Consider the following 24,211-nt stretch of genomic DNA (forward strand, 5'->3'; position numbering starts at 1 on the left):
ATCAAAGAAGAGATAATGCCTATCATCCCTGTGATTCAAATTTAATGGAGATCAAAGAGAAATATGAGGCTTCCATGGAACCCATTTCCAATGTGAAGGACAATATATGAGTGTCCCCAACATCAAGGGAGGACAAATAGAAGACCTAAGGGTAATGTACGAGTTTCCTATGTAAATGAAGATGTCAATTCTTCACATTCTGAAGATGCAGAAAGAGGAGAGGCTCTTGTCACCAAAAGAGCCTTGTCGAATGAGGAGAAAGAACCAACACAAAGGAAGAATTTGTTTTGCACAAGATGTAAATGTGAAGGTAAAGTTTGCAATGTGATAATTGATGGCAATAGTACTGATAATCTTGTTTTTGAAGAAATGGTGAAAAAGTTGTAGTTGAAAAGGAAGTACCCACATCCATACATGATTGCTTTGTTGCAGAAGGACCATTAAGCTTTGGTCAATGAAGAATGTCTAGTCAAGTTTAAGATTGGAAATTATCATGATAAGGTATTATGTGATATTATTCCTATGGATGTTTGTCATATGTTGTTAGGAAGACCGTTGTAATTTGATCAACGTGCAAATACATATTCCTTGGTAGAGGATGGAGTTTGTCACAAGCTGAAGCCATTGAAAGAGGTAGAGGAAAGGGTATGCAGTAATGCGAGGATATGTTTAGTTGATGGAAGAATTTTTTTTAAATGGGATGAAGCATCAGCATATGTGTGTTGCTTTCATTCCTAAAGCTTATAAATAGGAAGTAGAAGATGTACATGTAGAAGTTACAGATCCATTGGATGAATTTTAAAATATTGTATGTGATAATGTACATGAAGGTTTACCGCCAATGAGAAATACTAGTCTTCAGATGAACCTTATTCCTCTAGCCAATTTGCTAAATAAGGTATCCCATAGAATGACTCTATTAGAGAATGAAGAGTTGAACATACAAGTAGAAGAGTTGTTGTGTAAGATATTGGTTTGAGAGAGTTTGAGTCCATGTGTGGTACTTGCAATTTTAGCATCAAAAAAGAATGGAGAATGGAGGATGTGTACAAATTCTTGAACCATCAACAAGATTACTATCAAGTATAGATTTCCCTTGCCAAGGATGGATGACATTATGGATTGTTTGAGTGGAGTTGAGTACTTCATGGAGATAGATTTGAAGAGTGGATATCACCAGATCTAGATTAGGGAAGGAGATGATGGAAGACAACCTTCAAAACCAAGGACTTGTACGAGTGGTTAGTCATCTCTTTTGGGTTAACCAATGCACCAAATACACTCATGTGGCTCATAAATGAGGTTCTAAAAGAATTTTTGGGTATTTTGTTATTGTTTACTTGGATGATATTTTGATTCAGTAAGACATCGAAGGAGAATTTAATGCATATTCATGGAATCTTTGAGAAGTTAAGAGAAGAAAAGTTGTTAATTAACTTGAAGTGTAGTTTTATGACGGAGTTAGTGTACATGGGATTTGTTGTCTCAGTAGATGGTCTTAGAATGGACCTAGAGAAGGTGAAGGATACAATGAATGGCTACTAAGGTGAGATTTTTTCATGGTTTGGCTAGTTTTTACAGAAAGATTATCAAGAATTTCAGTAGTATTTGTGCACCGCTAACTGAAACAATGAGAGGGGATAGAAAATAGTTTAAGTGGACTACAGGAGCAACAAAGAGCTTCGATATTTTGAAGAAGAAAGTCATAGAGCAACTTATTTTGGCACTTTCAAATTTCAATAAGGTATTTTAGTTAGATTGTGATTCTAGTGGCAATGTCATAGGAGCAATATTGAGTAAAGAAGGTAAACCCATTGCTTATTTTAATGAAATGTTGAATGATGTCAAAAGGAAGTATTTTGTTAATGATCAAGAGTTTTATGCTATAGTTCAGAGAAGTTGAATCAAAGGCATTTGAAATGGCTTGATTTTTTGGAGATTGTTTTGAAGCACAAGAGTGGAAGGTCTAATAGAGTTGCAAATGCCTTGAGTAGAAGGCGAAATTTATTGACACTGCATATCGAATTTGTATCCAAACAATCTTGATTTTGGAGAGGCTTGGAGAGCTTGCATGAAGCCTGTTACTTTAGACAGGACAAGGTGGTTGGATTTTATGATCGAAATTGGGATGCTATGCAAAGGAAGTCAGTTGTGCATTTCAAGGAGTTCCATGAGAGAAAACTTGATTAAGGAGAAGCATAGTGGAAGATTGGTTGGACACTTTGGATGAGATAAGACCATAGCTCTTGTTAGTGGGCATTATTATTGGCCACAATTATAACAAGATGTGAAGAAATTTGTACTGAGTTGCAGAGTATCAGCCATTACCTGTACTAAAGAGGCCATGGGAGGAGTGCTAGATGGCAAAGGGAACAAGTCAAAACACAAGGCTATATCAGCCATTACCTGTACTAAAGAGGTCGTGGGAGGATATCAGTATAGATTTTGTTCTTGGTTTATCAAAGACACAAAGAGGATGTGATTACATTTTTCGCGGTGGATAGATTCTTAAAGATGGCAGATTTTATTCCTTGTAAGAAGACTTATGATGTTGTCATATTGCTTAGTTATTTTTAAGAGAGGCGGTGAGACTTCATTGTCTACCAAAGAGAATAGTTTCAGATCAAGATGCCAAGCTTGTTGGTTATTATTGGAGGACATTGTGGAAGAAGTTGAAGATAGATTTGAAGTTTAGTTATGCACAACATCCACAAACTGATGGGCAGATAGAAGTGGTGAATAGGAGTTTGGGTAACTTGTTAAGATGCATAGTAAGAGATAAACCCAAGGGATGGGATCTGATTTTACAATAGGCAAAATTTGCTTACAATAATTTTGTCAATAAGATCACTGGTGAATCACCATTCTAGATTATATATGGAAGTAGTCCTAGAAATGCTTTAAGGAAAACAAATAAAGGAGAAAATAAAAGTGTCAAAGTTGAAGACTTTGCAGAGCTCCTAAATAATTTGCATGAAGATGTGAGAACACACATTAATAAGATAAATTTTCAGTACATGGCTAGGGTAGATCAAAAGAGGAGATATAAGGAATTTCATATTGGAGACATCAAGTCGTGGTTCATCTGGGAACATGATGTAACTGAGTAGAACTAAGCAATCACCATTAACAAAAAGAAAGTAGAAACCAGAAAACATTAGAAATGAAAACATTGTTCTTCATTATTCTCCAACCACTCTGCTGCTACAAAGGAAAAATATCCTATATAATTACAAAATGGAAATTCCTAATTTGACAAATTTTTACAAAATCCGAAATTTGCCATTTTAGGTCATTTTCAAAACTATCTGAAAAATCACCAAAACTTCTAAGAATCTATAAAACATAACTATGACACAAATTTCCAACTATCTAAACTCATAACAATTACGAGTTTGGAAAAAAAAACTTGTTTTGAGGCCCAAGATGAAAGAATTGGACCCTGAAAAGTTGATCGAGTTGAGGTCCAACTGAGCTAAGTTTTGTCGGCAATCCAAACAACTCCTCACAATACACCTCCACATCAAATTTCAACCCAAACAGACAATTGAGTAAAAAGTTATAACCTTTGAAAGTCGTTGCATCAAAACATATAATAAGTTGAAGATGAAGAAATTTGCGACATGCAAAATTTTGAAGAAGCATGATTTAGGAAATGCTTATGAGGTAGAGTTGCCAATTGGACTTAACGTTTCACTTGTGTTTAATTTTTCAAATTTGACACGAAGGAGTTGATTGAAGATGAATCAACAAAAGAGCACCTACTTCAGAAAAAGAAGAGATAGAAGACATATTTGATAGTGGCATGGGTAGAAGCACAAGAAACATGCAATATGAAGAGTGTCGTTAAATGTAAAGTAAGATATGTTGAAGATTCATCATGTCTATCTAAGGTAAAGGTTGATCGCCTTGGTTTTTCTCAAAATACCCGAGATGTAACAAGATCACTTCTTAAATTACCTTGGGTATCTGATGCAAGAGCATCTAGGGTGTAAGATCAATCTTGCATCAACAAAAAAAAAAATTATTCTGATTTCTGCTAATTTTGGTGAATAATTATCAATAAAGGCTAAAAAAGTACGGTTAGTATTTTTTAGTAATTTTGCATTTGTGCATGTATGAACTTGATAATTGATCCCAAGGAGCAAAATGGGAAATTATAATGACTAGATAAAGAATCATCTCAATATCTTATATCATTTGGGAGATATTAATGTTTTGGGGTTCAAAAATCCTATAAAAAATATATTCAACTTGAATTTTGATTTTTTAAAGATTGAGCGCGACCTTGATTAATGTTTGATCAATTGATGATCATGATAAAGCATATGGTGTAAATCACTTAAAGATCTTTATTTTAAAAAAAAATTGCTCTTAATCGAGTTTCCAAATCAAAAGATATGGCCTCCAGAAATTGTGCTACTTTAGGAGGGAAAATCAAAATTTTCAAAATACTCTATAGCGGACACCAAAATCCATTTTAGGCATATTCTTAGTATATTCCAACATAGAAAAAAAGTGATGGAAATATTGTCATTGATGTCAAAGATATAAGAAAACAAATTAGTCATGTGAAAGATGATGATTTATATGATAAGGTGTGATGTAATGTGAAAGAGATTTTAATCAACTTCCATTCAAACCACAAAATACATGGTGATTATATTAAAAATCCACGATATGACAAAGATAGTGATTGACTATATCCAATGGTCGATTAATATATCATGGTGAAATTCGGGGCATATATTTCGTTTTACAGCAAGCGAACAGGCATCTGTTTGGAGACTTAATGACAACAACGTAATTTGGTAATGAAAAGTATGTTGTGAATAAAAAGAACAATCAAGTTTATACATCAAATAGCAAATTTGAGAAAGAAAGTATGTCAAGATATAAATGCAGATTTATGATCAGTTTAAAAGTAGATGTGAGAAGTGAGTCTTAAGTGTTGTGTGTATAAAGGCATATAGTATGTCAACAGACTTGTTGAGAATGAATAGAAGATCATTAAATGGCAACAGATATATAAGTTTATATATATAGATTTGAAGAGAGTCATATGCAGATTTGAAGGAAGAGGATATGTATAGAGAAATGTTATAAGTAGATCGGTGAAGGAAAGAATAAGTGTTAAAGAGATTGAATTGTTCATCATCCGTTGTAGAAGCAATATTGTCAAGGTGGAAAATCAAATTTATGTGAAGTGGGTTGGTGCTCATGAATTCTGAAGTAGGAGTTGGTGCTTCCAGTTGGTTGGTGCTCACACACAAACTTAGGGGTTGGTGCCTACATACATTGTAAAAGAAGAACAATATAAAATCATTAATTTGTCATGGTTTTCTCCCATAAGGGTTTCCACATATATATCTCGTGTTCTACATGTATGCAAATTAGTTAGATCACATATGAATGTTGGTATGCAATGAATATGTTAATGAGATAAGTTGTATACTTGTGATTGAATTTGAAAAAGTTTAAATTGGTTGTTATATTGATTCACCCCCCCTTTCCCCCCCTCTCGGTATAATTGTGTGCTCTTCAAAAAGAAGAGAAAATTAGTTGACCACAAAAATGGGGAGCTACACTTTCGAGAACATTTTAAGATGGTTATACTTTCCAAGATAAAGAAGGCAAATGGGGGTTAAAGATGACAGTTCCAATAGTGTAGATTGTGGGTTTTGACTTTTAAATTATTGTAATGATAAATCCCATGTGGCTATAGCATGTTATTTTTAGAATGTTGTAGTTTCATTTCATTGAGGTAATAAAAAAAGCAAGTGTTTCTTTCTTGCATTTTTTGTTTATTTCGTCGTTGTTGTTGTTGTGGTGTGTTTGGGTTTGTAAGGGGATTGCCCTTCATCATTATCTTGGCAACCTTCTTGTTTATGCAACTTTTACATCAATGATAATCTCCAATAATCTTTCTCTTCCATCTTTGACATTAATGATAACATTGTTTTTTTACCTTTGACATCAATGATAACATTTACAATAGAATAGTGTTGTTGATGCAATGGCTAACTTAGGAATTAACTTCAATTTTTTTTTATGTTGGAGGAAGGTTGATAATCTTCTTGATAACATAAGAGTCCTCCTTCAAAAGGAGCTGCAATATATATATCCTTCAAATGATGACAATTTTTAAGAGTGTTTATAATTTTCCCAAATATTTAATTAGGATAAATGATATTTATATGATGATAGTTAATACGAGGATTGAATGATGACAATAAATAAGAGCATTTACAATTTTCCCAAATATCTCATTAGGATAAATCATATTTATATGATGATAGTTAATAAGATGATTGAATGATGACAATTAATAAGAGTCCATTTATAATTTAGAATAGATATATCTTGAACAACTAATGACAGTTAAAAAACACCCTTAACTAGGAGTTGTAGTGACTAGGACCAAAGAAGAAGACAATCACAAAAGAATAATTATGTGAATTTTTGAGTTTGTTGGTGCAGTGATGACTAGAATCAAAGTTATTAAAAATATCATTTTCATGCTTACATGGAAATCAGATTTTAATGACTAATAAAATGATTAAGACTATTGATGCAACTATATTTATGAATCTGCATTGTTAGGATTTGTGAAGGACTTTTTTGATGCAACTATATTTATGAATCTGCATGCGTAGGATGTGTGAAGGACTTTTCTTTTGCATAGGAGTGGAGTTTATATTAATTTGATGGTATTAAGTAATAACAAATTCTTACTTGGGCACATGTACCATGATTTATGTTCATGTGCCCTAATTTTTTACAAATGTGAGACTTATTTTGAGGCGATAAATATTTTGTTTGTTCTAGTAGTTTTCACAATTTCTGAGAAATTTCCAAAATAGTATTGTATTTCTTTGGTGGTTAGGTGTAGTAGCAGTGATTGTAGAAACACCCATTCTTGTGCCTTGTTACAATTATTCTACCCTGTGAGGGTTGCTACTATGAGTGGACATGGGCTTTGCATGAAACCAATTTCCTATGAAGAATTTAAAGGTGACACCACTCTCTGGTATATACACTATGAAGGAGGTATTACTCCTTTTCTAGAATGTCTAAATGGTTATAATGAAAACCTCTCCATTTAGTTTGTTAGTGTGTGGAAGAACCATCGGGTGCAGATAGGAGGTCTAAGTTGTGAGGTGGGGGAAGAGATAATCTCCCAAGCAATGGAGATAACTTCCAAAGGGAAAAATTGAAGAGGCGGAGTAAGGTTCTCGATAATGAAATCATGGCCCTCTTCGTTACGGAAAAACCCCTCCATTCAATTTGCCAATGTGTGGAAGAACCATTTGGTGCAAATGGAAGGTCTAAGCTTTGAGGTGGGTGAAGAGATAATCTCCCAAGCAATGGGGATAACTTTCAAAGGGAAAAAATTGAAGAGGTAGAGTAAGGTTCTTGATAATGAAATCATGGCCCTCTTCATTCGACATAGAGAAGCTCCCACCTCCTGTGGGACAAGGTATGTTTTAATATTATGAAACATTTTACTTTAGGGGATCATTTAGAGAAATTTTATCATTACCAATTTGCCCTCTTGAACCACTTTCGACACAAAAACCTTATTAGTCTCCTCTTCTACTTGCTTTACTCTCTAGAATGCTCTATCAAAGAAGCAGAATATTTGCTTGTGAAAAAACCCTGACAAGCCCCCCATCCCACTCCATCAAGGGCTTAATTTTTTTCTCTTTACCAATTCCACCTTGCTTTATGCCTTCCAAAACTAATTCCATGCTATTGTGATGCTTTCTCAATCAAAAGGAAAATAAATAAAAAAGCAACCCTCGTCATTAGATGCCACCTCAGAGTCTTCTCCTAAAGTTGTTTCTAAACCTAGCTCTTCTTTGTGTTTGTCCAAGACCAAATTTGTGAAGACCCCAATTTCCTCCCCTTAGAAGGGTGTTGTGGGTTTGTGTACCCTCAAAAATATCCCTCTTAGGATTGTTGTACTTTGGTAAGTCACCTATTAAGTAAAGTCTAATATCAAAAACTTTGAAGCCAAGAATGTCAAAAAAAACTCTATCTAGTTTGTTGAGGAGGAGGATGCTTCGGCAAATGAGGAAGAGTTTAACCCCAAGAATAATTTGGAAGTTAGTGAGGTGGAAGACAAGATGACCATTGTTTATTGTTGGTTGTCGTATCCCTAACCTTAATAGTGTGGATATTTCCAGTGAATTTATGAAAATTAAGGAAAAAGAAGATGAAGAAAAAGATAAGGAAGAAGAGGAAGAGAATGAGGAAAAAAATTGAGTCTGAGTTTGTTCGATGAGATAAATATTCCCCTCTTAAATTTGGATGAATTTGTCAATGCCCCCACTATTGAAGTTGCCCAGAAAGAATGTGCCAAATGTGATCAAATTGCTACAAAGTTGGCTACTCTAAAGACCAAAGTGGATGACTTGGAAGGAAAGTTGAAAGTCTCTAAATTAATGCACAAGTCAACTACCACACTGTGTCTCGCAAGATTGGACCTCCAAATACATGGCAAACATATGGGCACTAGTACTAGTACCAACTATGGAGAACTCTACAAGTTTCTTAATGGAGACTGGAGACAACGCTTATCAGTAGTTCTATGTTTTTTCTCTTCTATGTTTTTTTTTTTGATAAAATCTCTAAATTGTTATGTGTTGCTAGTGTGGTGTTGATGACCTATTGGTGGACTATTTTGATTTGTCCTTGGGACTTGTTATTTTAAAGGGTTCATCATCTTAATTTATCATTAATATAATCAAAAACATTATTCTCTTTAATATCATTGTATAGCACCTCTTACAATAATTAATAAATATTAATTTACATTATATCAATATATTTTAATGTTGATAAATGTTTTATAAGTTCAAAGTAAATATGCTTTAAATATCTACTCATTAGGCTTAGGAGATCTAGTATATGCTTTTTTTATCTCAAGCTATATAAAAAGTGTAAATTTATTTTCATTTCAAATACTACATTATTCTCTTTATATTAGATGTTATGAATATAAATTTGATTTCTTTTCTAATCAAATTTTTTTCTCCTCAAAAATTTAGGGTTCAAGGCAAGATGAATTAAAATCTATTATGAAAAGAATAGCGCAACAAAGAAATGGAATATTTACTTTGAGGAAGTAATGAAATGCGCTAGATATTATTATTTGGTTTTTTAAGAACCTTTGGACTTGAACATTGTTTAACAACAAAGTGGTATTATGATTGAGCATAAGATGATAATATTGATCATTGATAGAAACAAAGTATTGTATAAAGATGAATGCAAATGTTAATTTATTACTATTCCTTTTGCAATTGAATCGATATTGTAATGAATGATAAAACTTCAAAGTTTAAAAGATGATATAATTTATTAAATAATATAATAATTATATTAAAGTATTTTGTTATATTTCATAAACATATATATCAGCATATCTTGAATGTAGATTTCATTGTTAAAATCTATAAATTCTTATATTATATTTGTAATATTTCATAATATTATTCTTCTCTCCCTCTTAATCTTTATTAATGTGTAGCTTAGATGGTTTATGAAAGTTTGTTTTCTTAATATTTCAAGGTACAATCATTATATTCTTTTATAATATTCATTTTCTTTGTACTAATTTTCTTGTTGTAACTTGTTGCTCATAAAAGTGATTTTTTTCTTAGTGTTCCTTGTCATGTTTGTTCCTTTTATAAGATTCTTTTTTTTCATCGTAGTGATTTTTGTCTAATAATTGATATTTCTATTTATTTTAGATTACTTTTTTGCTTATCATATTCGTTAATCCTTAGAGTTAATCATATGGATTTTCTTAGATGTTTGTTTGCATTACATTACAAGGTTTTCAGACATTGAGTAACAAGCCTCTTGCATTTTTCATTATGAAGGGTGGCATCATAGATTCTAAAGGCATTTTTGGGTGAGAGCTATAATTAAATTGTGGGGGAGGCCCCAATAGTTGAAGATCTAATATTAAATCCAATCAAAGTTCTAGGCCTTTAATTGCTAACAATAATATCTACACCATCACATCCTCTACTTTTACTATTGTGAAAATGTATCCCATAACTATGACCTTAACCTCAAGGTTTAGCATCCAATGCTAGCAAGATAAAATGAATCAAATGAAATTTTCTTTCTTAGCTAACCTTTCTCTTGTTCCATCCAGTAATGTCTTTATTTACCTTAAACACAAAATTATTTTCTACCAAGCCCAATTTCAACCAATCCACCATAGATTTCTTGGGATCATATTTGACATTATTTACAATCATTGATCCCCCTCCATGATAAGAGTTTCTATGAGATTCTATGAGTATGTTCTTCTCTTACTCTATCACGGAGAGGTTTCCATTGTAAGTTCACAAATTAATAATGTGGAATAGTTGACAAGGCAATGGTTACAATTGGTGTCTACCTATCCATCTCTATATATATTGAAACATGTGAAATTCATGTAACAAGATTAGAGGAAATTTTAAACCTCCACTCCAACGATTGAAGGTGAGTGTTGTGAGGGTTGATGGAATAGGGCTAAAATATCCTTGAAGACTTGGTCACCATTCTTGGTGCACTCTACTCTCCATCAATGCATATTTGCAATGGTTCCTCCCCATTGTGGTTAATCTTGAACTCCCTAACAATTTGAGATATTCTTTCTTAATAAGGTTATCTTTGTGGAGAAAGAAATCAACCATCCAAAAAAATAGTGTCTTGCCAAAAATATTTGATGCCATATACCTCAAGGCGACACAAATTAAAATGGTAATTTAGGAGATAATCTACTAGTTAGGAAATTAGTGTATTGTAAGCAATAATTGAACATGCAATAAACAAAATAGACATACCAATTGTTAGATAGCTTAACAATCATACAATTTTGTTACAACTAAGATCAATACAAAATGGAAAAATCTATAGGAAAGATGCATTCCTTATACTCTACTTATGTATAATTAGAATTAACCATTATACATATTTCCATACTAAAATGGTAATTAGGGTTCTTGGTGATAACTACCACACTTGATAGTGAGTTTTTTCTATAGAAGTTGAAGTTGTTATTCAAATAAGAATGTCTTTTAGAAAATAAAAAATATAAATCGCAGTTATTTATTTTGATAACCCTATTTGTTTGTCATAACTTTCACTGAGATGACCTAAGATATTTTATGGATCAATGGCCCATCCAACTATTTTATTGATATTAGTGGTTATTTCAAGAAGAAATTAATGTATATAGTAGATGATTCAAGATCATGTGAGATAGATGGGTGTGAATATGCTCAATCTCAAGGATGTTTTGTTACTTCCTTCTAACTCATTATGAACTTGCTATTTTTGAAGGTTTGACTTTATCTCATCTTAGAAGTCATAGATGAATACAATTTGTGTTGAGAATAGAGGAGAAAAATATGGGAACAATATAACAATTTGTAGCCCAATAATAGATTTGTTAAGACCACAAATATGAATTTTAGACCACAAATCATAAAAAATTGTTACTATATACAAATTTGAAATTAAACCACCTTAATATGGAAAAGCCACATAGATATACATCAGCTTTTTCATGCTTAAATCGACCACTTTATAACTTATATGAACATAAAACGTCAATAAAATAATTATTATATCGCCATAAGATAGCAACAACAGATCTAGCACAAAACAACAAGAGAACATCTCACAACACAAGAAAAATATATGGAAGCCCTTACAGGAAAAAAAAAATCCACCAAGAAGAGAGGCAAAGTATGTATTATCTTCAAATATATGAGATTATAAAACAATTAATTCCATCTCTTATTTTGTGTCTTCAATCCAACATCACCTCACAACACACAAACAATGATAAAACTCTACTATCTGAAGGTGACAATTTGTAGGAAAGTTGGAATGAGAATGTCATTGTAGTATCTCAAAACAAGAGGAAAATACCACCTTTGAAACCATACACCCCCATTAGTGTTCAACATATAAACATAATACATATTAATAAATAATCACGTGGCCTTCACATGGGCACCCAACCCATAGCCAATCAAAATTGGTCAACTTTTATGCTTAATTACTCCCAATAGCTCTAATGGCTCTGATGGTTAACATGCACTAGCATGCAATACCTTGTGCCCCACTATGGGCAACATGCAAATAACATTCACCAACATGCAAGTCCATGTAGCACCACCACCAAAGTGGACACCTAGAAATAATATTATGACATTATGTCATCAGTATAACAACTTTTTTTACCAATTTAAACTTTATCAACCTGAATAGTATTATTTACTAAATTTCAACAATCAAAAACATAATAACACTAATGCAATGTTTACATGGAAACTCTAATGGGAAAAAACCATAGCAAATCAATTCTTTTATATTATTCTTCTTTTACAAAGTTTGTAGGCATTAACCTACTAGAGGCACCAACCCCTAACTTAGTTTGTGAGCATCAACTCCCAATACAAAATTTGTAGGCACCAACCCCTCACCAATTATGAGGCACCAACCTCACCAATATGAAGCACCAATTTCACTTGTTCAAATTTCCACCAGGTTTATGTTGCTTCTACAACAAATGATGGACAACTTAAATTGATATCCCAAAGATCTCTTTCAATATGATAAACTCTACTTGTAAATCTACCTTGAACTCTTCCTACAAATTTGCCTTCAACCATTAGTACAAATTTGTCATCAACTTTCTCACAAATCTTATCCAAATTACGCTCAATCTCTTTTAACAAAATTGATCATAATTATGGCAATTTCTTCACATAATTTTTGGCCTTGAGATCTATCCTAACTGCTCATATTTATATATGATTTTATCCTTCGTAAATGGGCTGCAAATGTTCTTCTATATGAATCTAAAACACACTTCATATTTCGACTCTTATTCTTCAAAATCTTCTCTATACTCAAATGTTTCTCATTGCACACAACTCCTATTTGATCAACCTTCCTTTTTATATTTTCTCCCTTTAAAGAGACACACCCCTTTTGGATCGAAGAGACATGTCTTTCTTGTAAGGAGAGATCTATTTCAACTCACACCTTTCTATTCATGTCTCTTGAATGAGACATCTTCCCCTTTTTTTTAGAAGTGTTGCCTTAGCTACATATATTAATCAGTTTTATTGCTACTAAACAAAATAATACCTTTTATAATCTTTCACAAATCGAACGTTTTGGAACACATTATATTGCTACAAACTAATCACAATTTAGTCGCTGCATATTACTAAGTGTGATATTAATCATTTAACATATATATCATTGTTTTTCTAATTGCAAGTGTTGTTGTTATTAATGATCCTTGTCTTACTTTAATCACTTAATTTCTGCTCTTTTTTTATCATCATCATTGTCATAATAGGAATCGTTTGTATTTTAATTATTATATATTAGTCATTATAATTGTTGTTATCTTCTTCATAAAATCAATGCCTAATATTTTCTAGATCATTCGTACTCATTGGTAACCTCTTTAAATTATTTTATTGATGTTATTTGTTAGAGTGGTTGTTTCTACCTTACCTAGGAACCAATATACAAGAAAACCTTTACACACGAGAGAAGCAACACGAAAGAATACTATTTCACCAATAAGAAAATGTATTGAGGTGAGCACAAATGTACAAGAGCCTTTCTTATAAAGGAAAAGGCAAAAGTGGGAGTACCAATGAGGTGCGAGAGTAGGTGGAGGGTAGGTGCAACAGTTCAACTACAACTACCAATGCACTTCAGAGATATGCAAAGGCTACCTAAGTGGAACTTAAGGAAGAGTAAATACAATTTACTCCAACACCCCCCCTCAAGTGAAACTTAGGGAGTAAAACTATACAATATGAGATGCATTATGGATCTGAGCCACATTGCCATACTAGGTACTCATGTACAACTACAATACAACACAATGCAATCTCTTACAACTGGAGAAAGGGATAAAAACCTTGTGGGAGAGAACTCCTCTCCAAAAAAGAGAACATGAAGGACTAAGAAGCCTCCAAAACAATGTCCCAATACAAGAACATGAAGAACATCACTGAAACATGAGGATATAGACAACGGTTGAAAGAAGATTGATATAGTATTGTAACCAAAGAATCTCCTTTGAAATAAGATGATGATTAGGATCAAGAAGACTACAATATACATGAGTTCCCCACATGACACTACTCAAACAATGATCAGATGGCAACAACTACAATACATGTCAATAAAAAATACAGATGGCAATCTGCACAAGTGGCTCCCACTCAACCAATGAAGTTGCATGAGTGATCTCATCATCACTACTCAACCAATTCATGTTGAAAATATAGGTGCAATAGTCTAAAGAACCATGATCAACTAAGAAAGTAGCCTCCACAAAATAGGAATGCAAGAGTGTCTCAACTCACTCCAAGCGAAACCAAGGAAGCATTAGCACAAACAATAGTACAATATCCCCCCATAATGCTAACTAGGGAGAGCCATAACAAGTCCACTAAAACTATGTCACCAAGCAATGCATGAAGGAGAAGAGACAACATTGGAAGTGACCAAAAGAATACCTGCAACTAAAAAAGGGTGTACACCAAAACAACACACAAGGCAGAATCTTAAAGATCCTAGTGTTGTCATGGAGGGATGCTCACTTGATAAAGTTGTGATTGGCAATCAACAAAGTCACTACACAACCCCCCGTGACACTTTATAATACATAGAGTACAATATCATGGCACAACATTTGTGCAAAAATCCTCAAAGACATGAATGTGACACTACATATTGATGCATCTACAAAGGAAGGTACTTACAAAAGGTGCTCAAATGACCCAAAGAGGACAAAAAAATCTAAAGAGAAATACTTGTACCAATAGAAAGTGCATAGAACCACCAATCTAATGATACCTCATTTGCCAAAAACAGACAATGGACAACCAAGTTATGACCATTTGAAGGAAAAACATCCAATAGGACCTAAAGGTGAAAAAATGGTCCACCCCTCTTGAGCACCCGGGGGCAAGGGTTTGATCCTCCGTGGAACCTGGCATCTCAACATGTTAGAAAAAAATGCCCTCTTGGTGGAGGGACATCGATGGAGACCATGAGGTGGCAGGATCTAGTGGCGGCTCCGTGCACCACCCTCCCAATGACCGATATCCATTACTCCATGGTTTGACACAAACAACCAAGTCCAAATCACAAAATGGAAGAACCAATGTGAAGGAGCACTAATCCAAATTGGAGAATAACCGTAGACTAAACCAGTCCAAATCACAAAATGGAACGTCGGGCAAAACACCAAACGAGCATAAGATGGTAGACAAAATCACTGACACAAAAGTTTCAAATCGTCAACCGCACCAAGCCAAAGGAAATGGAGTCATTGTTAATGGATCAATCCTCTGGTCAAGCCAAAGAGCGCCAATCAAATCGCCAAAGACTTCAAACGTCTCCACCCAAAGTGAAAATCTTTAACACATGAAAGATGATCTTTATGACAAAGGGGACTGATCACAATAAAATTAATTGCAGAGATGAACCCATTGATTCCAATCAAAGCTTTGATAAAGAAATTATATGACCGTCACACAGGGATCATAAAGTTGCTGGTAAGCTTGGAAGAACCAATTAAAAGACAAGGCATTCCCTTTCCTTTCCTTTTTGTGAATAAAAGCTTAACAATTTCCTCTATGAAGATCCCTTTCTTGCAAGGTACTATACACCACAACATATACAAAATTGATGCTATAAATTGATATTAGGAGTCTTGGAATGAATTTCATGCAAATGGACTATATGGGCTTGTTAGAAATCAACAAAATAGTTCACAAAAATTGTCTTCAATTGGTTGGCTTTGCAATAGCATGTGCAAGGCCTCATGTATAAGACTAACATCATATTGCAATTTTGGTGAATAGAAATACTTTTATAGAAATGTGTTTGTTGTTTCTAGCCTAAAGTGACCTATCACCATCTATAATGAACTTCCCAAATTATTTAATGTCATTCCACAATGGGAACATTGACGTGTCTTATGTAAAATACAAGACTATTTTCTAGATGGTAATTAGGAACTTGTTATCCAACTATTTATTTTTGATGCATGTCAAAGTTGTCAAGAAATTTAATGTAAATTTAAGGTCATTATATTGTTTCATGCTTAAAAGAGAAAAGGATTGTTGTTAGGGATACAATTGGAGGTTAACTTAAGCAATTAGTAGCCTAGTCAGCACTCCATTTGTTGTGTGAACATTCACGTAAGATTGTTGTAGGTACATGGTCCAAATTTCATGGAATTCATTTCAACTTGCTTGGAGTCTTGTGATTAGCATAGATAATAGTTGTTTTTACCTAATATATAGTGCATCCACTTCTTACAAGCTAGTTCAATAACATAAGGCTTCTTGTTATTCATAGGAATTTTTACATTGTGTCAATGAATGTACCATTGTGGTAAGAAACTAGATGATCATGTTGATTGAGGGCTCTTCCAAGTCCATAATCTAAGACATGTATTTTTTTGTCTCAAAAAGCTAGTATAAATCAAATAAAAAATGGAATGGTGCTAAATAGAACATTTTTGTTGTGTCTTTATCCATATCCTCGAATCATTTTCTTGTCTAGTTTAGGGTTACCTAACTTTTTATGACCTACATCTTCTTTGGGCCTACATGTAGACCATTTGTGTCCATATACATAGTTGAGATGTTGGATCCTCTACATCCCAAAAGACCATATCTCTATATTGGCATAGAGCTTATGAAGATGCCTAGTAGAAAGAACTTGTTGAGCATGTTATAGGTGTTATTTTCATTTCTTTCAAAGGATGGAGATGATGTTCAACTAGATGGTTGTTTTTAATCAAATGTCACAACCACTTGGTGGTGGTATAGATGTTCCTAATACTTGTGCAATGCAAAATATTGTTTTGATATGAAAAATAGATGGACTAATCTAGGTAGTAATTTAACCATAACCAACCTCTCTTCCATAAAACATTGGAACACAAACCAACAAAAGGTGTTTAGTTTGACTAAATCTTCTCCAAGAGATCCAAACAACTTGGTTTTTGTACCTTTGTTTCAAAGAAGATTGCTTGATTGAGATGTGTCTAATTAGGTCCCAAAACATGCTTGATTTATTTGATAAATTGATAAAACAAAGTTGCAAACAAAATTAAGCAACCCAATCACAAAAATGGAATAGAGATACAGAGGTACACTTGTTACTAAAACTAAAGCATTTTTGTGTTGATCTAATTCACTGGGTGTCCCTATCCTAATGTTATAGTCCGATTTTTTGTCCAGATATAGGATGAGAAGACTCTACACTACTATCTTTAAAAAATTGAGCTCAAATAGGTAGGACTATGGCATTGGGCACCCTTGTCCTGGGTTTTTCTTTCAAATTTGTGATGATGATCTCTAACACTATAAATCTTGTCTTCCTATATCTTTGCATTGACATAAAATTCTTGATCTGTAAGTGCATAAGCACAAAGAGAAGAAGAATCACAAAAATGGAATAGAGATACAGAGGTACACTTGTTACTAAAACTAAAGCATTTTGTGTTGATCTAATTCACTGGGTGTCCCTATCCTAATGTTATAGTCTGATATTTTGTCTAGATCTAGGATGAGAAGACTCTACAGTACTATCTTTAAAAAATTAAGCTCAAATAGGTAGGACTATGGCACTGGGCACCCTTGTCCTGGGCTTTTCTTTCAAATTTGTGATGATGATCTCTAACACTGTAAATCTTGTCTTCCTATATCTTTGCATTGACGTAAAATTCTTGATCTGTAAGTGCATAAGCACAAAGAGAAGAAGAATGGTTGTGGCTATACAAGAGCTTGCCTCAACAAGCCTCTATTTTAGTATTCCTACCTTCATGAATAGTCGAGTTGATATTAAAATAAAGTATGTGCTCTGAACCTTAAGTGTGTCTAAGATTGTGGCAAGCAATGACATGCATAAACATAAAAGGAAACCCTAGTAAAGTGTGTTAGAGTGGAGCCCTAGGTGAATCAAACAAAGGTGATCTAAACCAACTAAAGAGAGCATAAATATGCATGAGGACATAAAATAATAGTAAATCAAAACTAGAGATTAATACTCAGAAATATGAGAACAACATAGAACCATACCAAACCCTTGAGGAGAGGTACAAGTCAATCACTAATCACTAATCTGCATTATCCATCAACATTCCTTGAAGCTTCAATCTTGTAATAATGATGAATGATCAATGTAGATAACCTGAGATTTCAAATAAAGTTTCAAAATTGCAGAGTTGGGTGATCAATTTGGCAGAGCTTAGCTATCATTAAAAACATGAGAAAAGGTAATGGATTATATGTTGATCACAAAGTTAATTTTTGATAAAAGGCAGACACATAATGATCAAATACAAAGATCGTGACCATATTTCAAAGTGTAAAAGCTGACACTTGAAATTCAAACTTTTTCAGGAGATTTTGTTGGGGCTAAGGAGATGGGTGTCCTAGTCCTACCAAAATTAACTCTCTAATAGGGAAACACAAGTTACGAGGCCCGTGACATAGGATCTACTCCTAATTTTGGCATTTGATGACAAATTGCGTAATCTTTGAATTCAGTAAGGAATTCGTTAACAATGCAAGGTAAGTTGAAACCTGCAAGTATTGCTCAACAAGATGGACAATAGCAAGAACTCGAAAAGCCAAAGTTGTATGCATCCAAAAGTCACATTATCTCATCCAAAACTGAGTTTTTAAACATCAACATGGAATTACAATAGTCTCTGGAATCGAACATATTCAAAATGAAGAATCTTTGCAAAATAAAATAACAACAAATTACAAATTTTCAAAAAAAACTAAGAATTTAGGTACCCCAACTTTGTGGGGCCATAACTTTCAGCTCACAACTTGAAATTTGAAATGACATACACCATTGGAAAGGTCTCGAAAAGAACTAATTTCACCCTTAGCATGATGGCCTTTGGATTATCAAGTTAAGGGACCAACAACACTTTCGAACCCAAATTCCACTCCGAAGATCTTTGAAAATGTGATTTACTAAAATATAGAAAATACCGAAAAATTAGATTTTTGGTATTTCTCAATTTTATCACCTCCGACTTGTTATGGATCATCCTTGGAAGCCTCTAGATCAGTGTGGGATAAATAATGAATATTTAAAATAGGATAGAATAGATCTTTTCGATTTGGGGGTAAAGTCAAGGCAAAAAATGCTCCTAAAATTATCTAGGGGAATGTAAACTAAAGCAAGTGCCAAGAAGAGTGTGAAATTGGGGTCACATTTAAGGAGTACAATTATGACACTACAAATACATAATAGGATGTCATGTAAATCAATAGATTTGAGATGACCTCTTAGATTGAAAGTTTGATTCCTTCTCCCACTCTAGCACTAATTTAACACTAATTGGGGTAAAAATGTAAAAATGGATATGGAGAAAATAGAATAGAAAATTAGTTAGGATGCAATACAATAGAGTTTAAGGCTTCTCTAGTTGCACAAGAATTAAACATACGTGATTAAATAGTTTGTAAACATGGAAAAAATGCATTTGTAGCAAAGAGAGGGAAGAAAACAATATTTGTTTGACAATTAGCCTAAAAATGGTTGATACTCGCTTAGAATGTTGGAATTTTAATTCCAATGACCACTATTTAACTTCACAAACTCATTCTCATGTGCCCACCTATTTCAAAATCATATACATGTAAATTATGTTTGTGTTATCTTTCATTAGTTTATTGATTTACACAACATAATAACTTGATGTCTTAAATAATTCTCAAATTAAGGTGGTTGTAAGCCAATTTACATATAATAGAAATGCATTTTTTGACATTTATATTTATTTTTTCTTATTTTGTACATTATTCTTGTTATTAGTATTGCTAGTGAGACCTATTTTGATGTAGAGGCATCCATGGGGGATAGGAGATTCAAATTTGAAATTGGCATATTCAACCTCAAATCTAGAATATTCCTTTTTGGGCATGTGAAATGGGAATAACAACTTGCCTTGACTCAAAGATACTTTCATTAATGCTAAATATTAAAAATGGGTGCCCAAGAATGAGTTAGTGTAGTTTCTATTTTGAGGTCCTGTTAAGTGGAGTTGATGGCATAGTGGATTGATATTCTTGATAGGTTCGAAGGTGGAGTTGACAAAGCATCCAAAAGATTTGAAGACAATTTCTAAGTTGGTAAGATGCCTTTTGCTTGTTTCAACGTGAATTTTGGGGGTTACCAAACCTCGGGTTTTGGTTACTATGGTGGTTTAAAGATAAGTTTCAATATTCATTTGAGGATTCCTTTTTTCAAATTCCAGGGAAGTTTGAGGGGAAGAAAACATTTGTCTTTGAAGAAATTGCAAGTTTGAAGATGGAGAAATATGATTATGGGTAGATTTCAAGCTTAAATATTTGAAACCATATTAATTCTTGTTACAAATCAAAGGTTAAGAAGCTAGTTTGTAGTAGGATGCGTGAGGGGAAGAAGTGTTTTGGGTTGTAATTTTTTCTAGTCATTGTGACTATTTTTATCAGTTTTGTATATGATTTCAGAGTGTTTTTAATACCTATAAGGCTTTCATATAATGTATTTTCAAATTTACTATGTAATTTGTTTATTTCTTGAACATTTGGATAAGATTAATGAGAAGTGGTTTGTAGTGGTTTGCTAATTTTCTCCATTTTTTATGTGTTTTGGGTTAGGAGAATACTCGTATTAGAATTTAAGTCAAATATTTAACTGATGTTCATGTGTTGTTTGAGAGGATTTTCAACACTACATAATATGTTCTTTACGAACAAGAAGCTCTGCTCATAAAAATTATCAAATTAAATCATTTGAAATTAAAATTCAAAATCTATAATGTTGTAAAAGAAGTCAAATCTATTATGCTCACCATAAAGAGGAAATAAGTATTCATCATTATATGTGACACATACAAAACCATGTTTTCCAAGCAACGTATGTAGAAATGATCAACCAACCAATAGCTATTCATTCAAACCATCACAACAATACACGCACATGAATCTACAAGATCCCAATGTAAAAACCCTTATGTATAGGATGCATCAACGAATTCACATCAAAGAATGTGATATCTTCATTATCAATTCAAAACATTACCAACAATGGCTTTGTAATAACTTATAAAAGATTTCACTATAGAATAGATGCACTAACAGACTTATAAACACAAACAATATGCAATTACTACTACATTGGCATGTGTACTAACTCAACAAATAATAGCCCAATATATACTAGATGCTTTCATGAGAAAGACTAACATTGATTCTTTGAATCTAATAATATAGACCTGGGGAAACAACCAAATAGTTAAGAAACCTAACCCAAGTGGAAGACGAGCTAATAACATGAGTAAATTTTAATAGTGTAGGTGACCCATGCCCATAAAGGGCAATACAAATATAGTGGTCACATTATTAGTTTCCCACAAGATATCAAAATGATTGCTAATCTCCTCCACATAAAATTACAAACTTGGACATGTGTCTTAATAGTTTGAAGATTACATACACAAAGGGACCATTATAATTGTTATGTAAGTATGAGTCATATGTAAGAAACATTACAATATAAGATCATATATGAGTCATACTACAAAGATATCAAAACAGATGTTGATTCACTACCACGACTCCCTTTTACAAGTTCAAACATTTCAAACATACTTCATACAATTAATGTTGAAAGTAAATATATATAGTGGTACCAAACATTAAATCTACAACTAGTTAGGATCAAGTTGAAAATGAAATAACTTACTCATCATCATTTATGGCTATATTATCAAATATACATCATGAGATAGAAACCGTTAAAAAAAAATTAAAAAAAAATTAGAGATAAACATGACGTACTTATTTATTGGCCATAGTTGTGCTCATCTCTAATAAGTGAATGTAATATTGAGGGTCTTTTAGATATGTATTTTCCCATGCTTTTTCCAAATGGTAGTGCACTACATTTGCAACCTCAATACAAAGAATTTGAGATGTATGAATACGTGTTGCACTTAATAATGAGATTTCAAGACAATAGATTTAGAAGTCATCCAAGATTTCAATATTTTGTATCACCAAACTTCCCAAATTTGAGGTGCATGCAAGAACTCCAAAAAATAAACATTCCTTTTCAAACTCAAAACTCAAGAAGCTTATGTTGACGATGCAAGAAGACACATTGAGACGCAACTTTCTATTTCAACCTTCAGCTCATGTTCAAGCTCCAATCTTGGCAACTTTCGATTTTAACCCTGCACATAAAAATAGTGATTAATTAATAATTTAAATTTATTTCAATGTACCAACTTATTTAAGTTCATTAAATTTTAAAATTAAAATTAAAATTTATCAAACTTCCCTTTTATGATCTCATCTCCTTGTAAAAAAAATTCATTTCTTTACATTTCCCACAACATAACTTCAGGATTTTGGGATTGTTGACTTCGAGTCAAATTTTCCTCTTTTTTTTTTTCCACTTTTTTGGAATTTTTAGCTTTTTCCACATTTTTTGGATTTTTTTTGTTTTTCCCACTTTTTTTGAATTTTTTTTTAGACTTTTAAACCTACAACTACCAAACAAACAAGAAGGGAAAACAGACAATGCAACAAAGACAAAAGCAACAACGAACACACGAAACACAAAAAAGACCAAAAAGACAAGACAAAAGACACTACAAAGCCCAGGCTCCATAGGAAAGACAAGACACTACAAAGACCAGATCTTCGTAGGAAAGAGAAGACACTATGGAGATTGGGTCTCCATAGGGAACACAAGACACTATGAAGATCGAATCTCCGTAAGAAATATAAGAAGCTACAGAGACCGGGTCTCCGTAGGAAACACAAGACATAAGACAAAAACTAGAAAACAAGAGAGAAACAAACACAACCAAGGAAAAACAAAAGGGGGCCCCCAACTCGGGAAGCGAAAAGTTAGGGTGTGTTATGCAGGGCATAACAGATACAAATGAAAATATCGAGGGACTATAAATGTGCATGGATTTCTCTGGCTTCAAAATGCACTAATAGGAAACCATGCAAATGTAGAAAAAGAAAAGAAAATATTTGACAAATATGTCACTACATGGTACCATCATATTCCATCTAAAAGAAACAACACACAACATAAATCTGTGCAAAATGATCCTTCCATACTAAATACAATTGATATCTTCTCTAAATATAAATATTCTAACTATGAAGATTTAATCAATCATATCCAAAGGCACAAAAAATGTACTAAAGCAACATGCTTATGTAGGAACTAGGAAGAGTCAATTTGTAGAATTTTGATACAAAGCTGCTTGGAATGATTGTACAAAATGCTCTTGCACAAAATGATGATAGGTTAAACATACACAATTCATAGCTGATTCCAATATGGAGAGCTAATATGGATTGCCAACCTATCATTTCAAAAATAATCGTTCTTAAATACATTACCAATTATTCATCTAAAGTAGAAATAAAATTAGAGAGTTGTATTGATATGCTAGCAAGGATATGTAGAAATCAAAGAGTATCTAAGACAAAAACTCTAACAATATATAGGAACATGACATGTGCTACAAAAATTGTCACTTGTTATTTGCAATCACTCCTTTGTGGCATTAAATATTGGCTATTTAAACTATTTCACCAAATCCCAATAAATTTATAAAAAATACATTGGAATTGAGTTGTTTACATTCCTACATCCAATACCTTGTTGTGATGGAAACAATAACATTGATTTAATTTGCACATTCCTTCTCATTTTCTTCTTATCAAAAAGGGTGTAAGTGGAAAGATGGGAAACAATAGGTAATTGTTATTGTCTTTCTTTGATTCTATATTATTCCAATGGAGGATTTAAACATTTTAAAACATTATGTTGGAATGAGCTACTTCTCCACAAGTATTTTCATGACTTTGTCATAGATATAGTAATGCAGGAGCATCCCCGGTCGATGAGCAATCTTGGATCAACCAAAAATATTTCCTTTCAGTTTTGTTATTGCTTAGTTCCTTGTGTTGTTTTATGTGTTCTTACTAGTATGTACTGGTAGCTGCTTGTTCTTCATGGCAGATCTTGTTTGCAGTTTCTTGGTAGTTTCACGTGGTTGATTCCATATTTCTAGTTCATTTGGATTCTTCTCCAGTCAGTTATT

At 33.0% G+C, this 24,211-nt stretch overlaps 1 protein-coding gene across 2 annotated transcripts in view; it reads left to right on the forward strand.

Annotated features, from left to right (window-relative positions):
- The window catches only part of LOC131076717 (transcription initiation factor IIF subunit alpha), a 258,184-nt gene extending 237,521 nt beyond the window's left edge, over nucleotides 1-20,663 (forward strand). Inside the window, exons 8-9 of one of the 2 annotated variants that reach the window (XM_058014024.2) lie at nucleotides 20,170-20,225; nucleotides 20,351-20,663. In XM_058014024.2, coding sequence (XP_057870007.1) covers nucleotides 20,170-20,187 — 18 coding nt within the window. In that variant the 3' untranslated portion in view covers nucleotides 20,188-20,225; nucleotides 20,351-20,663. Of the gene's footprint in view, nucleotides 1-9,053; nucleotides 9,404-20,169; nucleotides 20,226-20,350 lie in introns of those variants that run through there. The other variant, XM_058014023.2, reaches the window with a different exon arrangement.
- The last annotated feature ends 3,548 nt before the right edge of the window (nucleotides 20,664-24,211 follow it).

The sequence above is a fragment of the Cryptomeria japonica genome, chromosome 10 (genome assembly GCF_030272615.1).
Source record: "Cryptomeria japonica chromosome 10, Sugi_1.0, whole genome shotgun sequence".
Taxonomy (NCBI): Eukaryota; Viridiplantae; Streptophyta; class Pinopsida; order Cupressales; family Cupressaceae; genus Cryptomeria; species Cryptomeria japonica.